Consider the following 17,762-nt stretch of genomic DNA (forward strand, 5'->3'; position numbering starts at 1 on the left):
CTCCTCACAACTTGTGGATGTGAGTGCCTGTTGACTGTTTTCTCCCACTGGTTCCAACAAGAGTTGTTTTCTTAATGTTAACTGTCACACATGGAAGAGGGATATCACAGGAATTGTGGCTGAGAGGGCCACAGTCTTGATAACAGTTGCCACCCACCTCTCTCTGCACCTAGTGGTGTGTGTGTGTGTGTGTGTGTGTCTGTCTGTCTGTCTGTCTGACATAAACTTGCTAATCACATTATTGGCATACCCTTGCTGGGTCTGAGAAAAAAAGGCGCATCAAGTGTAGCATTCTGCTCTCAGTGTCCAACAGAATGTCTATGGGAAGGCTGCAAAGGACCCTGGACGGTTAAGTCCAGACAAAGGTGACTCCATGGTTATGGCACTTATCTCGCTTTCAGGCCAAGGGAGCCGGCATTTGTCCACAGACAACTTTCCGGCTCATGTGGCCAGCATGGCTAAACCGCTTCTGGCACAACGGGACACCATGATGGAAACCAGAGTGCACGGAAAGGCCTTTTACCTTCCTGCCACAGTGGTACCGATTTATCTACTTGCACTGGTATGCTTTTGAACTGCTAGGTTGGCAGAAGCTGGGACAGAGGGACAGGAGCTCACCCCATCGTGTGGATTCGAACCGCTGACCTTCCAATCAGCAAGCCCAAGAGACTCTGTGGTTTAGACCACAGCATTACCCGCTCCCTTGGGAAGCCCACAAGCACCATGTGGGTGCAATACCACTCTCCCGTTTAGCAAGTGCAACCACAGAGCCATTTCTCCCTTACCCCACACTTGAATTTCCAGACCAGAGCCACCCTCATTTGCCTGGAGCACCCACCCCCCAATTCACAACATTCACAGACTATTCTTCTGAGAGCACTGCCATCTCCTGCCAGTCCTCTACGACATCCAGTGCTTCCTGCCCAAAGGCCCTGTCCTTAAGAACCACCGCCACAAGGGCAAGCCATACTGCCTATCTGATCATAGCAGCCTCCAGCCAATGCTGCCACTCTTGCAGGCCATGGCGCAGTGGTTTCGGGCTGGGGAAGTGGTGGGGCCCAGGACTGGAAGAGGCCTTTACCCAGGCTTCCTGAGCAGCTGGCCTGGCACTTCCCAGATAAGCTTCCCTTGCACAGGTCCAGCAACAAAGGTTCAGAGCTTACGTTCACTGGAACAAAAAGCCAAGCAGTCCCTGTCTGCTACCTCCGCAGGAGTGCAGTCCACTGATGTATCCATGTGTCCAGTGTTCTGCCAGAGCATATACTGTCGACACCAGTACAGAGGGACAAGATTTTGACTTGGGTCTGATCCTGGATGTACCTTCTAGTAGGATGGCAGTTCCTCTGTGCTTGGTGAGGCCACTGCTTGCCATACTCCTGCTCATCTCTTTGCCTGTGCTGAACTGTGTCTACATCACAGATGAAGGTAAGATTACAAACTGCTATTACTGTCCATGGTTTAGAGCAGAGCTTTCCAAACTTTTCATGTTGGTAACATACTTTTTAGACATTCATCATTTCACAACACAGTCATTCAGTTTTACTAGCAAACCGGAGATTAAACTAGCCCCTTTCCTGCCCTGGGAGGAGCTTGGGGTACATTAGCAGAACACACCTACACACTGCAGCTGACACACTAATGTGCCACGACACAGTTTGGAAAGCTCTGGTTTAGGGGAAATTGTGAGGATGAAGGTGAACCAGGCAGGTGAACATTCTTGTGGACAAAGGGCATCTGGGCAGAGGGGGTGGGATGGGGCTTTCTGGAAGCACCACAACAAACAGCTTCCCTGGATTAGGGTTTCCAGTTTCTGATCAAAAATGCCCTTTGGGCTTTTGATCACTGTGGCATGCAGATGTCATCTGGCAAGGCTTCTCACAATGCAGTGATGAAAGAAGACACTCTCTTCAACCTATTCTCTACCCATGCCCTTATTAAAACATAACTCTGGACTGTATGTACCATGTGGGATCAGGAAACTTTGGAATAAATGAAGCTCTTCCATACTCGTGGATCAAGGTCCACCTTGGCTGCTGCAGAAGGAGGGTTAGGAGAAAACCCTTTCATGTCCTATGCCAGAACTATAAGTGCTGAAAATTGTAGCTCTGTTGAGATAAACTACAGTTCCCGGGATCCTTTGGGGAAAGTCCTGTGCTTAACATGTACGGTATATTCACAGCCTCAGAGATCTACCTGCATACCTCCACCAAAGCGTTTCCTCTGTACGTTATTCAGGGCCACCAGTCAACAGAAGAGCACGGAACATTGGTATGTGGAAAGATGGAATAGGTTACGAAGGCTCAAAGTGAATGTGGGTACCGAGAGAGCCAAATTGTTTCCTGTCCAGATCAATGCAGTTCTTTACTGGGATCAGCTATTAAGTGCAGTCTTTCCTGATGATGAGAATTTTCCTCACCACAACTCTCAATTAGGGAGAAACAAGATCTAACTAGAATTCAGGTTTGTTTTTCCAACACCCGTTATTCTTCACTGTCCTTTGTATAGAGTGGTTGTGTTTCCTCCCTTCTTCTGTGGGGGCACCGGGGTGGGGAGACAGGGACATAAAAAAGACACTGACCAAGAGTTCTGTCTATGTTCAAAACTTGAATAGCTCAGAAGCAGATACACATAACCGCTTGATCAGTGAGCTTTTCAGCTTTTGCTGATGGATATGATACTGTTAGAAATACTACAAGGACAGAAACCAAAATCTAAATAAATTCTTCTTTGACTTAGCATGAATTATAAACCTTAAATTGTTTAAAGGTAAGATGTGAAATTATTGACTAAATATATACAGTGGTACCTCGGGTTACATACGCTTCAGGTTACATACGCTTCAGGTTACAGTCTCCGCTAACCCAGAAATAGTGCTTCAGATAAAGATCTTTGCTTCAGGATAACAGAAATCGTGCTCTGGCGGTGCGGCAGCAGGAGGCCCCATTAGCTAAAGTGGTGCTTCAGGTTAAGAACAGTTTCAGGTTAAGAACGGACCTCCGGAACGAATTAAGTACTTAACCCGAGGTACCACTATATAGTATTCAGATTTCACAGATATCCCATGTCCTGCAGTGTTACTTCCCGAACCCTTAATTCTGATGGTATAATTCATTTTACCTTCTTGCATTGTTTGTTCCTACAGAATGATTGATCCCCTTGATTTCTTTGTTTTCCTCTCAAGTCTTTTAAAATTAGGGCCCCCTCCAGATGTCCTTTTTATTGTGTATTTGTGATGATTTGTCATTACCCACGATTTTGCCTGCAAAAGTGTCACGGTGAACCTATACCGCTTTGTTTCTAGTCAGTGCATGTCCCATAGTCTCCTGCTTTCCTTTCTCACTGGGATTCTAGTTCTAGATAAAATATTATCCCTTATAAGACACTCCTGAAACACTGTGGGAGGGGAAAGCAGCTAGTGAATTATTTTCAATATGAAAATAGCTTGGGATGGGTTAACGAACCCTGTTACTTCTCCACTCAAAATCTTAGCGTCTTGAGACTACTTTTTTTTAAGTCATTGTTTTCATTGCATTTGCGTATAATGTGTAGTTTTCTCCCTTATCTTGCTTCCTCCCACTCTCACTGGGAGTTCTATCTCCCTGGGACAGGAAGCTGCTCCCCCCACCCCAAGTTTGCCACAAAACCACATGGCTATTTTCGGATGTTTGTGAACACTTCCTGGCAGCAAATACTTTGGGGTGGTGGTAATCATTAGCTCCCCCTTTCCCTAATCCTTTCCGAACCCACTCAAACAACTGTGTTGCCAATATGGATGTTCACATAAAAAAACAGAAACAGAATGACAACATTTAGGGTCAGTACCGTTTGCATTTGTGGGTTATGAAAATCAGTACTGTTAGATGGATGTGTGGTGTACAAAAATTAAAATACATTATAGAAGGGATGAGGAACCTATGGCCCTCCAGAGGCTGCTGGACTACAACTCCCATCAGCCCTCAACATTGGCCATGCTGGCTGAACTAATGGGAGGTGGAGTACAACAGGTCCTCATTCTTGCATTATAGAGAAAATGAATACTGTTGGGGGGAGCATTTTAATGAGCCACTAAGCTACATGGCAGAAGGGGGTCATAACAGGGCCAGTGACTGCAGGCTGCGCCACCCACCCACCCACCCACCCACCCACCCACCCCAAGATGCAGGGCGGGGTCTTTGCATGTTACCTGGTACGTACTTTTTCAGAGAACTGCATCCAAACATTCAGGTTGGTGCCAAAGAATGAGAGTGTGGAGGTGCACTTTGAATAACCACAGCCAGCCCCCCACCTTTATTGAGCAACTTCTTGAACCTCACCCCACACCCACTTAATTCAAAATTAACTAATGTTATTTGATCCCTTCGTGTGGCTAACTTTTATCTAGATCATCAGCCGTTCTCCTCAGCAGAAACTAGTTTGTCAGCTTCTAAGACTGTATGAACCCCCCACCCCTGACCCCATTTGCTCTGCAGTCATCATTATACTCCCACTGCTTGTTTGGGAAGTGGCAAAGCCCACATTATCCACAGTCTGTATCTCTCTTGTGGTTTGTTATGAAATAAACACTGTGTTTTGGTGCATTTTCCCACACACCTGCTTTGAACCAAATTGAGAAAAAGAACCACCTAGCTGCATTTCAAGCCAGTGATGTGTACACAGTCTAACACATATTTCTCTCCACTGTCTTCCGGAAATTCTATCAGGCATTTGATTAGGATATTTGATTTTATATCCCTTCCCTCCCCATTATCGTAACTACCTCACCCCCGTGTTGGCAAACAGGATCTCTGCTCCGCCCCCGCCCCCCCCAAGGCGAACTGTAGCATGGAGTGGGGGAAATTTTGTTGTAATCACTAAGGGGAGAAGGGTTAAATTCCCCCACCACCACCCCAGCATGCTGTGTTCCCAATGAACATTGCTGCTTGGCACTTGCAATTAAAAAAAAAAAAAATGTTAGAGAAACCATTAGCATCATGTGTAGTTACAGGTAGGTAGCTGTGTTAGTCTGCCGTAGTCAAAACAATTTTTTTTTTTTTGTCTCTAAGGTGCTACTGGAAAGGGGGGGAAATTATTTTGTTTCATCATGTGTAGTTAGGCTCCTAGAAACATAAGAAGCTTCATTAAAGTAGGCCAAACTATTGGTTTATCTGGCCTAGAACTGTCCAAAAGTGAAGAAGCATTTCACATCATGCACTACCTGATTTTCTTAGCACACGGAAGAAAGGCCCTACGGGAGTGGTGTCTTCTCCCCTTCTGAAACTTCCCCACCCCCTAAAGACTTGAGCATGGCTATAAAACTCTTATTCCAAGCTGAATGGAGCCCTGGAGAGAAGTACAACTCGTGACAGGCTGTGGTGACTTACTGGCCATTTGTTTCAGCTTGTGCTTGTACAAACACTTGTACTAATCTCTATGACCACAGTTCTATTTGCCATGCACTTGCTTCCTCTCATCTCACAGTCCAGATGACTTTGGGTATTTGTGGTTACAGTTGTCGCCCTATTCAGCTTGAAGACTTATGCAAGCTTCTTTCTTTCTTTCTTTCTTTCTTTCTTTCTTTCTTTCTTTCTTTCTTTCTTTCTTTCTTTCTTTTTCTCTCTCCACACAGAGGCTGATCTACTGGCCAAAACAGCTCAGGACATCTTCTGCTTTTCTCGCACCTTTGAGGATCTCACTTGCTTTTGGGATGAACCAGCACATGTGGATGGGGCATATCGGCGCTTCTTCTATACATACAAAGGGTGAGAGGTTTTTATACATGGCTATGATCCATAGTCCAGGCTGCCTGGAAGGTTTCCAGTAGAAGAATACTGCAGCTCCTTGAGGTTTTCCACTGCCCACTCTCTTCATCTCCACAGAGACAGAAGCCGAGAATGCACTCTGCGGTCAGCAAAGCACAGTGATGGAGGCTGGCGCCATGTCTGCATCTTCCCCAGGAACCATCAGGATATTCTGCTCTTTGCAGAACTCCACGTCGAGGTGTTAGACACCATTAGTAATCACACCACTCGCTCTCAGGATCTCTCAGTGGCGTCTGTTGGTAAGCCTTCCTTCGGATTTGAGAAGCAAGGAAATGTGGTGTGGGTCACAGCTCATCTTGGTCACACTGGGGATTGAACAGTATCCTGAAGTACAACAATCCTCTGCTACGTCTTAAGCCAAGGAGTGGCTAATCTATGGCTCTGTCAATATGGTTGGTCCCCCAACTCTCACCATCCCCTTTGGCATCATGGCCAATGATCATAGATTAATTGCACTCCAGAAATATCTGGAGGGCCACAGGTTACCAAACAACTTCCTGTGCTGTCCTTCACTGGCATCTGGTGTTCGCTAAGATAATTTTGGTGTTTCTGGAGTTGGGGTGCCTTTACCTCAAACACAACTAAAAGTCAGAGCGGTTGCATTTCATTTACTCCATGATGGGTTTTCATGTGGCGATGTGCGGTTTTCCTGTACAGTAACAATGGGTTACATTGTGTACATGTTTTCTTTATTCATTTAGTGTCACCAGTGTTCATCGTATAGCATTAGACAAGTATTCATTTCTTTATTTGAAATATTTTGAATCCGTCTTTCATGGTGCATTGCCCTCACAAGGCACATAAAAACATGACAAGGAGTATTACAATATTATAAATTTAACTTAACATAATTTGATTTATTACCAACCCTTCACGGTAATAACCATGGGTAATAACCCATGGTGGCATTGCAACAATTTAAAATACAAAGCGTGACATTAAAAACAATTTTTAAACACTTAACAATCACAAAAAATGCAATCACAAAACATGTGAAGGCTCCTGAAAATATGCACCTCAGGTGTCATCCTTAGGACACAGTCCTAAATCCCACCCACCACTGGCAGGGCTTGTTGAGTGGTACAGCCATCACTGCATCAGGGTTTTCTGCTGGGCTCCACCACTCACAGATATACCATTAGCAAGCTTCCTGGGTGCACACACATTTGGATGGCAAAAGAGGGACAGCCGAGTGAAGGGACACCTCTGCCTAATCCAGCCCCCAGCCTGGCAAACAACAACAACCAACAGTACTGAGGATGAGGCCATATGTATCTCCCTGGGAAGGAAGTTCAAAGGGGTGGGGCACTGGCACCTGCCAGCCAAACAGTTCTTGCTGGTGGATCAGGGAGCAGAGCCTGCCCTAAGGATCTAACATTAAAATCTGAGCATGAGGAGGAAAGCCAGAGGCAAAGGGAAGGATGGACAAAGTGGAGGTCACATAAATAAGAAATGAAGTTACACCTACTTCACACTTGAGGATGTGACACCAACAAATTCTTGCACACTTTCATTTCAACATTTGGCTCTGTCCATATGGCTGCCCTTTTCCTAGAGGCTAAGAAGTAGTGCATCCGGCCAGAATGCGGATGCCTAGATTAACATACCTGTCCCATACCACCAGAGCTTGCCCTTGCTAGCTGGAGAACTGCAGCCCACCTTTCTGCTGCTTTGTTGTTGCATGCTGCAGTCCCAAGAAAGCAACCTTGCAGCAGACGCAGCCAAGTCCCCAGCATTCTTGCTTGCCTCTGCAGATTCCTGCACTCCCAGTTGTGACTACCACACAGAGAAGCATTCCACTGTAAATATACTGCATATACAGGAGAAATGTAACAAATCCGCATATTATGTATTTATTAGAACGCTACTTGGGGATTTACTGTTGCTTCAGAGATTGAAACAATGGTAATATTTACTGCACCACTTCAGTGTTGGAATTATATCTTCATCTGTCTTTGTTTGTAAATCCCATAGTTTTCTATCTAAGTTTGTAAATCCCACAATTGTCTGTCTATGCTTAGGTCTGATTGCTCCACCAATGAATGTAACAGTGGTGTGGCCTGGAGTGGCACGACAGTTGCACGTAGCCTGGACCCCACCACCTTTCCACTATGCGGACTTCTTGGCCTATGAGGTTCTTTACAGTGCTGAAGGCTCCACGGAGCCACCATCCAGGGTATGGCTTATATGGGGTAGGGGAGGTTGTGGTGTATGACACCTGCAGGGCAGCTGACTGTGTCTAAAACTCTAAGCAGGACACCAAGCTCTGTGGCTATCAAGTAGGGCTGAAGGAGCAGTTCAATGCGGTTTGCATTTATAGGTGAGCCTACTTATTTTGCACATTCTGCAACACTACACGAACCTTTGAACTCTACAATTCTATGATCCTATGAAAGCACAGACATCCTTCCAAATTCAGAATTGTCTGAATTTTGCAGTGCAGTTCTACAGCCAAATAGTGTGTACGAAAACACAAATACTAGGCTAAAATGTGCCTACAAATGCACATATTACTGAAAATAGCATACAAAAATGCATTAGATAAAGGAAAACACCTTTGCCAAAATGTGTGTATTATGCAAATGAAGCAGTGTAAAAGGGGAGAAATTTGCAGTAAAATGTTGCTAAATTTTCATGAGGACTTCAGATGAGCTATCGGGAGAAACTACTTCCACTAATCCTTACATGTGCCTGATTCCATCCCTCATAGATGGAAGTGAAGAACAGCCATACATGCCGCCTCAAAGACCTGCTCCCTGGGCACTGCTACCACATCCAAGTGCGCACCAAGCCTGATGGCCTCTCTCTTGATGGGCTCTGGGGACCATGGTCTCCAGTAGTATTAGCAGAGACACCCCATCTCCCTGGTAAGTGTCCTGTTGTTTGGTAAACAGTTGTCATAGGGATCTCAGTTGCATTATTTCGAACAAAATAAAAAAATTCCTTCCAGTAGCACCTTAAAGACCAACTAAGTTAGTTCTAGAACTAACTTAGTTGGTCTTTAAGGTGCTACTGGAAGGAATTTTTTTATTTTGACTATGGCAGACCAACACAGCTACCTATTATTTCGAACAATACACTATGACTGCATACCTATTGTTGCACGCCACCCCAATCTCCAAGCAGTGTGAGTTTCAAGTTGTTTCAGGTGCTTACCCAGGGTTTGGTTTTCTCAGAATGAGAGACATTGGAGACTGTAGTGTCTTTAGGATACAGTGGTACCTCGGGTTAAGAACTTAATTCGTTCTGGAGGTCCGTTCTTAACCTGAAACTGTAGCACCACTTTAGCTAATGGGGCCTCCTGCCGCACCGCCGCTGCATGATTTCTGTTCTCATCCTGAAGCAAAGTTCTTAACCCAAGGTACTATTTCTGGGTTAGCGGAGTCTGTAACCTGAAGCGTATGTAACCTGAAGCGTCTGTAACCCGAGGTACCACTGTACATGGTTTAGTTATTCTTTCTATATACAGTGGTACCTCAGGTTCCCACTCTTCCTCCCCAAGGACATCTGGGCAGCAGCTCCTTTTAAGAAAAAGAACCCCATATAAAGAAGTGTCCAGGCACCAGAATTCCTAGGGGCATATATCTGAGCACCTGTTGCCATCAGGGTGGAACCTATGCCTTCCCCACCGTATTTTTGCCATCTCTTTGTATTGTAAATATTTGTTTCACCAATGCTGACATAAACTGATATGTGCAAAAAGCAACAACCGTTTATTACCGTCAGGGAGGTGGTAGTAGCAGTAGTAGCTGATCTCCAGTAAGGCAAGGGGAGTTGAGGTGGCCTTGGTAGGAACGGGGGCCTGAGGCAAGAGGAGCAGACTGAGAGGGAGGAAAAGGCCATCCATCTTGGGTGTGCCACAAGTGGCCAGGTGAAGGCCAGGATCTGTCTTTAATGTGAGGGTGCAGAGGATGTCCATGTCTTGTCTATGAAGGCAGGGTGGTGTGGAGGCAGAGGACTGGTTTGGGGGGAAATGGGTAGAGGCAGGAACCAGTAGCAAGCAAGCAAGCAAGATCTTCACTGTTGCAACAGAGTCCCTCACCCCTGTCCCGCTGCAGGAAGGTAAGAACCCAGAACAAAAGTGTATAACAGCTTTTAAAGGCTTTAGAAATTACACAACCCCTTAGCCAAAGACCACCCAAAAGCATCATACAACCGTCACAGAAACAGGCGGCCTACAACATAAATTTGAGAGTTTGGCTTGTCTCCTGTTTTCAAGATACCTGATAATGCTTGCTGACTTGCATTATCTTGGCCAGTCGGAGCCATCTTGTGAAATAGTATGTACCCTAGTTTCTGAAACCATTGTCACAGACCTCTCACCTATTCATAAACAAAGTGTGCTCTTTTGAGTGAATATGAAGGATTTGTAAGTGAAAAGAACCATTGGGGAAGGTTTTTCCAAGGTATTTCCTTCTGCAGAGAAATATTGGGGTCTGAAATATTTCAGGCATGTGGTTTATGTACTTATGTTTTATTTATGACACCTTAGAATTCTTATGACAATTCCACATTGTATTTAAAAGATGCTGTCTTACTCCCGATTCCTCTCACTCTCTGTTCTGCCAAGAGGAAATTGGCCTGCAGTGCTTCACTCCTGACCTACGCCAATTGCGCTGCTGGTGGAAGTGGGAGACCACAGAACCTGATCCCTCTCAAAGCACATTGTACTGGGCAGAAGAGAACAGCAGAAATTCAAGGTGACACAACACCACCCCTGCCTCAAATCCTGGGCTGTCCTGCTGCCGTAGTTCAGTTTTGAATGCTGGTGTCCACCGTTCATCCTCCAAAACACCCCTGCCTCCCCCTCAACTCTCACATGTCCACAATAGGCAAAGCTCTGAATCAGCATCGCCTCTGAAGTCACCCAAGGCTGCCCCCAAATATTCATATCATCTAGTCCAACCCCATACAAAGCAGGGAAATGAGGCGGGTCACTTTTGCCAATGTGGTCTTGCACATGTCCAGGGACTTTCTTTTTTAAAGATGTGTGCACAAGTACCTGTGTAAGAAGTAAAAAGGTAGTGGAGGCAGAGGAGAAAGAATGATTGAGAGGAGGGACAAGAAACAATCCTGGGTATTTTTCACCAGGCTCTGCCCATTAATGCATACAGCAAGCACCAAAATAGCAATGAATCTATTGACTGGGAAGAAACTGGAGTGTGCGGGCATTTGTGAGCCAACCATACATGCAAAAAGAAAAAATGAGCTTCAAATGACCTGTTTGCAAGATAATGCCTCTGTGTGGACATAGCTTCTGTTGATATAGCTGACTCCATCCTCACTCTTGGTTTCCAGAATGCAAACCTGGCAGAAATGTGAGGGGAAAGAGGAGGAGATTAAGCCCCACTCTGACCGCCATAACCAGACATCATGCACCTTCCAGCCTAGCAACACAAGTTATATCTCCGTCCTGGTGATTCTCAGCCAGGGACAGCAAGAAGTCAACTACTTGAAAGAGCCATTCCAACTGCACCATGTTGGTAAGAATCTCCAACATGTCTGGGCCACGGCACCATGGCTGCTGTCAGTCTGCCTTTGGGGGTAGCAAACTGTCCTGAAGAGCAGGAGCATCAGGCGGTGTATAGTGCTGTTTGCACTGCATTAGGCCTCTGCCGCTTCTGCAAACTGAGCAGACTTGACCAGCCATCTCTCTCCCTCTGATTACAGTACTCACTGCTCCGCCAAGCATCCTGCAAGTGACTGTAGATAGAGGTGTGCTAAAGCTGGAGTGGGCACCACCACTGGAAGAATTAGCTGAACATATGGTGTATCAGATACAGTATGCAGTGCAAGAAATCTCAAAATGGAAGGTAATATAAAAATGTATGAGGAATGCATGAGAGTATTAGGACCACACATCTATTGCATTAGATACCCTTTCCCCCCCTTTCAGTACTAGAGCACAACTGGAAACATAAGGGAAGTGCCTTTGATTAAAAACACATAGCTTTTCCCAGGAAACACTCCCTGGCAGCAGCTCTGAAAAGGAAAGGAAAGAAAGGCTAATCCAGTTGTAGGCTGCATGAACAGAGCCATAGTTTCCAAAATGAGAAGCAATAGCTCCACTTTATTTTGCACCAGGACCTCATCTGGATTATTGTGTACAGTGCTGGGCTCCTCATTTTTAAGCTATAGACAAAATGTAATGAGTTCAGTGGAAGGCAATGAATCAGTGTCAACAGCATGAATTATGCTCCATCCCCAGCAATCACATTGGTCTAGGAGACAAGCACAAGCTGAAGGGGTGTGTGTCATTGTTGGAATGTTCAGTCACCAAACTGATCTCTGTTTATACATGTCCTGAGGCATGTGAGACCACAGAAAAGAGCTAAGGCTATAAAACAGCTTTTATAGAACATGTTATTTTTGCAGCTCAGCTACAGTGGCTATGGGGTTCTGACCCAGTTCTTCTGAAGTAGCCAATTATATATCAAGGAGCTCACCTGATCCTGCCTCACCCAACAGGGCCCAAACTTCCATCTTCCACTCTATGGTGCCCCTGGTCTTTCACTCAGTTCCTCCAGACTATTCAGTGTTTTGGGGTGAGATGCAATCACATACTGGCAAAATCAAGTTGCACAGTTCAAGTGAATTTGGCGCTCTTGTGCAACACACTTGTCAAAACCAGACTTTTACAATAACAAAAGTGATGCAGAAACGTGCTGGAAAGTGTGGGCTAACAGTTGTTTGATACAGTGTCATCTGACCTCTCTGCAAACAAATTGGGATGAATATTCAATAAATAGCTAATAGCATCTAACCTCCATGTAAATCACTGATCTTCAACTGGTAAGTCAGGACCCTGCGGTTCAGCCTTTCTCAATGTCCTCAAAGATGTTGAACTACAATTCCTATGATTCCTAGCCAGTGTGGCCAATGGTCAGGGCTGAGGGGAGTTGTAGTTCAAGAACATCTGGGGACCCAAGGTTGAGAAAGGCTGCTCTGGTTGACAATGGACTGATCTAAGGTGGGCCACAACAAGAGCACTCCCACCATGCAAATATATGGCAAAAGATTAAGAAATGGGTTCTCAAATGCATTTTGGGGTTAAAAGTTGATCCTGAGTCTGAAAAGGTTGAAGATACCTGCTGTAAACAATTCAGAGAGAATGCTAAATAAACAGGTTGTCTGGAAGCAACCCAGGTCAATTATCTTTTATAATTCCACTGCTCCATTTTGTCATTAAAAAGCCTTTGATCAACATGCCAGGCTTCTCCAATGAGGTCTGTGAACTTTCTGATACAATTGCCCTCAACCCTTGTAGAGCTGTCTTCTGGCAGCAGGATTTCTGGCAAGTTCATAATAAAACCAAGAGATGCTACTTTTTTTTTTACTTTTTTTTGCACTAGTTGCAATTTGCGGACCATCTTCAAGGGCAGTGTCACATGCCATACTGCCATATCTGGCTTATGAATTCAAGGCAATCAGCCAGATGGGAAAAGTTTAAACAAAGGGATTTAAAGATACTACATCCTCCAGTTTTTCAACACAAACAAGGCCTTTCACAAAGTGGGGGAGTGAGTGTGAGAAAAAGACCCATGTTAGAAGTTTGTACTGGGATCAGATAAGTGATGCTTGACGACTAGTAAATACAGAGCAAAAGCAGTCTCACAGCTCTGACCCAGGATAGCACAACAGCATCAAGGCTTCTGCTCTAGGTTCTAGATGTGAATCTAACCAGCTAAGCACACCTAATGGGGCCATTCTCTGGGCAGACTCTGCAGGTGCAGTACTCAAACAGCAGTGAAATTCATCTGGCAACCGGGGGCCACTGCTGCCTTCAGCTGCGTGCTCAGCCAGATGGACAGAAGTTCCAAGGGAACTGGAGTGTGTGGTCAGAACATGTGTGCACTGATGTCCCACCTGGTTCAGGTAAGACACCACAAATAGAAATGTAGGGTTGGATACAGGCAGTGCTTTTTTCTAAAAAGAAATGTTTAGGGGTACTCTCATTTTCCTACTCATATTGAAATACTGCCCCTCAAAGAGGCCAAACTTAAATTCACAAAACGTTTAGGGTTATGTGTACCTCTGCATCCCCCGAGGCCCAAATGGGCATTTAGAAAAGAGCTGGCATAGTTTGGTAACACAGCTTCACCCTTTGTATCTTCCCTAGGTTCAACCATCTTAAATGTGACACCTGCTCTGTTGCTCTGTGCAGGGCTTGTATTGGGGCTGGGCTGCATCTTCCTGTCCATTCACAGGTAAATTTACATCATCTAGCATTCACCTTCAATACTTAGTTTTATTTTGGGAGCTAGTCGCAAATTGGAGAAACTGTTATGGACACCATGCACAGACAATAATCACAACCATGCACATGAATGTATAGTAAACACACACACTCCCACCTTCACCAGTAATTAGGCTTGGAAAAAACAATTTTTGCTCCCCTGCCTCCCACATCAGAGATATCTTCCTAGAGTGCAGCTGGAAAGGAAGTTTGTACACATGCATCCAAGAAGTTCACTCACATACACATATCCTGCAACAATTAGGTTTGAGCAAAGTCTCCTATTGGAGCCAAGAGAGGACTTTTTCCATTCCTATTTGCAAAATGTCCCTCCCCTGATGCAATTAGGCATGAAAAAAGCCCTCTATTAGCTCTAGTCTAGTAGGAAACTTTGTTCAAACCTAACTGCAGAGGAGGTTCTACTGGGGGAGGAGGTTTAAAGCTGGGGAGAATTAATTCCCCTCCCCAGCTCTCACCCTCAACATTGAAAGCTCACCTCACCCCGCCGGTGGTGCCATGATTAGGTTACTATTAGCTACAATAGTAGGGTTCTTTCAAGTTTAATTGCTCAGGGTTGGGGTGGGTTGGGGTAGATGTAAGACCAGGGGTAGGCAACCTAAGGCCTGGGGGGCGAATGTAGCCCAATCGCCTTCTCAATCTGAGCCGCAGATGGTCTGGGAATCAACGTGCTTATGAGTAGAATGTGCGCTTTTATTTAAAATGCATCTCTGGGTTATTTGTAGGACCTGCCTGGTGTTTTTACACGAGTAGAATGTTTGATTTTATTTAAAATGCATCTCTGGGTTATTTGTGGGGCATAGGAATTCGTTCATTCCCCCCCCCCCAATATAGTCCGGCCCACCACATGGTCTGAGGGATCGTGGACCAGCCCATGGCTGAAAAAGGTTGCTGACCCCTGTGTAAGACCAAAACAAAAAACCACACTTTGGGATGGGGCTGTGATAGAGGCAGATTTGCTTCTATTGAGATCAGCTGGGTTCCCTGAATTTCACATGCTCATTCTTCCTTGTTAAGCAGTCTGAAACAAAAGCTCTGGCCGCCCATCCCAGACCTTCACCATGTCCTGGATGGATTCCTTGAGGACAATGGAAAGCACCAGGTGAGGCCTTCCTCTTCTATACAGGCACCAACACCAATGTTGTTGGTGGATAGGATAGGAGACCAGAGTAATCATTTTTAAAGGTGGTGAACAGTATGGCTGCCTTACTGTCTTCCAGTGTTGTTTTGATGGGAGCCTGCTTCAAGCTAGCAAGGCTTTAGTACTGACATGAAAACATCAGACATAAGTTTCATAACTCTAATTAGTCTTTTCCTTGATGCATAGATTTATAAACCCTGAATTGTGATTTGTAGATGTTGTCATAGTGGAAGTTTAAGAGACAGCATACTTTGTCTGAAGCAGCATTAAGAGTCGTTTTAACATGGCCACTCAGAATACACCAAAATAGGGTATCTAACAGTGACAAAGAGGGCTATACAGAACCATGAAACTGACATTTCTCTCTGCCTTATTTCTTATACAGTAGTTTCCAGCAGAATTGTATTAATTCCCATAACAAAACCTCATGCTAATGTTGCTTCTGTCAGCTATCCTCTCCCCAGGGAGATTTTCTGTCTGAAGTTGGGATGGCAAATATGTGCCCCCAGGTATTAAGTTTTTAATAGGAGTGTTAACATGTACACAGAGATAAGTATGCATGTACACATTTACCTCCACACTGTAGATTGGAGAGGGTAAAGCCCAGGGACATTTTTGTGTTTCTGATGCTGCTTCCTTCCCATCTTCCAGGTGAATGCTTTCTTCTGCAACAAAACCTTAGAGGACACGCCTTTGACTTGCCTGCTGGAAGTCCTGTCTGAGATACCCCTGGAAACGCGTAGCAGTAGCCCTCTCCTAGATAGTACTCAACTGCACCAGACAGAAAGGGACACCCAGGCTTCTTCACACTTGTACTACATGGTGCCAAGTCCTAGCAATCCCCAAGGGAATAATAATGAAAATGAGTATTTTGGTGACACTGATGATGGACATGACACACTCTCACTGCCCTTGGAACATGATCTACACATAACTTCAGAACTGAAGGTCCAGCTAAGTATCTTCACCTTGTTCAGCACGCCACTTTTGGCTCCTGACACAAAAGAGGAAAGAAGATGGGAAACTTCTGGGGATGAGTCTGTGTCTGCCACACACATATCAAACCAGTCTTACCTGCTTGTGGGCTGACTGTACATGCTCATTAGAGGGTGGCAACAAGAAATGATGTGGTTCTGTAGATTTTTGCAGAAGATATTCTCAGCTGCTGCAGGGAAGGCATTTTGCCAATTCCTGCACATTGAATCTGTTTCCTGTCCTTAGCAGCTGATTGCATTAGGCTGAGGGATAAGAGTAAAACCTGATTGGGAGATATACCCACATGGCAACTGGTACTCAAGGCCCATCATATATATTTCCAAATGCAGTGCAGTTCCTAAGAAACTACACCCTACTGATTTACCCATTTGATTTTTATAGCATGAGAGCCAGAGATAGCTGCAAAAAGCCATTTAGGACTTTCCACAAAATGGAGAAGTAAACTGGCCGTTGCATGGGATGTTATGCCGATTATGAGAGCCAAACACAGCAATACGTGGTGAGCATAGAAATGCATATAATCTGTGGCTACTTAGTCTTAATGTGGTAACTCACATCATGTTGATAGGCCACACTGTAAAAATCAACTTAATCTATTCTGCCTTTGACTTCATTTTACATCACGAGCCACAACTCTCCTACAGCAGGGGAATCACTATAATTACTGGAATTTACATTGTGAACAGGTATTAGTGCATAGAATAATGTTTAGTAGTGCAACTTTTGTAAAAGCACACTCACTGTGGTCTCCTCACTGCAAAGCCACAGAAATATGTAGGAGGTGGAGTTTTTGCAAGAGTATTCAGGATGGGATGTTTTGAAACATAACACACAGGGCTTTCCAAAGGGACTCATTGCTCAAACGCCTCTTAAAATGTAAGGGTGTGGCTGAGTTTAGCATTTCGCCTTCAGACACATGTATATACTACCTTGTTCTTCATTGTTCTTCCCTGTATATTGCTTTGTTCAGTCTGTGTTGGTAATTATACTATAAAGAATAAAATCCCATTGGCTCTGAAGAGGTTTTACTTCATGAGATTACAAATTGCTTACACTGAAAATAACCAGCCTTGCACCGCACAACACCTTAAAAAGCATTGGTCTGTTTGTGTCAAGCCTAACATTCTAGGAGCAATCTATCCTGGCCAATATTATCCCACTTCCAACCATAGAGGCTAATTTAGTGCAAAGCAGAAGAGCTTACATTTATTCCCAGCAATTAACCATATCACTAATGCTCAAACTGACTTTCTTGCACTTCAGGTCTGTCTACTGTTAAAATCAACAGGCCTGTTAGTTTAAATGCAAACAGCTGGATTTAAGCAATTCGTAGATCACAGCATGCATTGCACAACTGGTTATTCAGATCTTCCTCAACAAGGCAGCCTGCAATCTTCCCCAGTCTACTCAAGGTTGGGGACAAGACTGGTTTTTTTGAGGTCTGATGCCAGAGTTGGGTTCCCAGGCCAGAGCTGAAAGCGTAGCAGTCTTTGTTGTTTTTATTCCACAGGCATGGAACCCTCTAGTTACTAGAGTCTAGTAGTTACTTGATGACATTTGAAGGTCAGAAGTC

At 44.8% G+C, this 17,762-nt stretch overlaps 1 protein-coding gene and 1 long non-coding RNA gene across 4 annotated transcripts; one reads left to right on the top strand and one right to left on the bottom strand.

Moving 5' to 3' along the window:
• Positions 1-473: 473 nt before the first annotated feature.
• Positions 474-17,208, top strand: MPL (MPL proto-oncogene, thrombopoietin receptor). 2 transcript variants are annotated; one of them, XM_083510784.1, is made up of 12 exons: positions 474-1,425; positions 5,606-5,738; positions 5,856-6,037; positions 7,820-7,974; positions 8,509-8,665; positions 10,369-10,498; positions 11,097-11,281; positions 11,469-11,611; positions 13,517-13,673; positions 13,918-14,005; positions 15,070-15,154; positions 15,845-17,208. In XM_083510784.1, exons 1-12 carry the CDS (start codon positions 1,227-1,229, stop codon positions 16,280-16,282), a joined length of 2,052 nt encoding a protein of 683 aa, XP_083366910.1. In that variant the 5' UTR covers positions 474-1,226; the 3' UTR covers positions 16,283-17,208. The 2 variants fall into 2 exon arrangements, with proteins under 2 accessions (XP_083366910.1, XP_083366911.1); XM_083510785.1 differs by having other exon boundaries at positions 477-1,425; positions 15,073-15,154.
• On the bottom strand, positions 5,929-15,877 carry LOC310710194. Of its 2 annotated transcripts, XR_014527882.1 has the most exons (6): positions 15,767-15,877; positions 12,461-12,512; positions 12,245-12,400; positions 11,019-11,105; positions 7,406-7,597; positions 5,929-6,047 (listed from the first exon to the last, which is right to left on the bottom strand). It is a non-coding gene; the product is annotated as an uncharacterized lncRNA (long non-coding RNA). The 2 variants fall into 2 exon arrangements; XR_014527883.1 differs by lacking the exon at positions 15,767-15,877 and having other exon boundaries at positions 12,461-13,508.
• Positions 17,209-17,762: the final 554 nt, after the last annotated feature.

The sequence above is a fragment of the Podarcis liolepis genome, assembly GCF_965112155.1.
Source record: "Podarcis liolepis genome assembly, chromosome: 6".
Classification (NCBI taxonomy): Eukaryota; Metazoa; Chordata; class Lepidosauria; order Squamata; family Lacertidae; genus Podarcis; species Podarcis liolepis.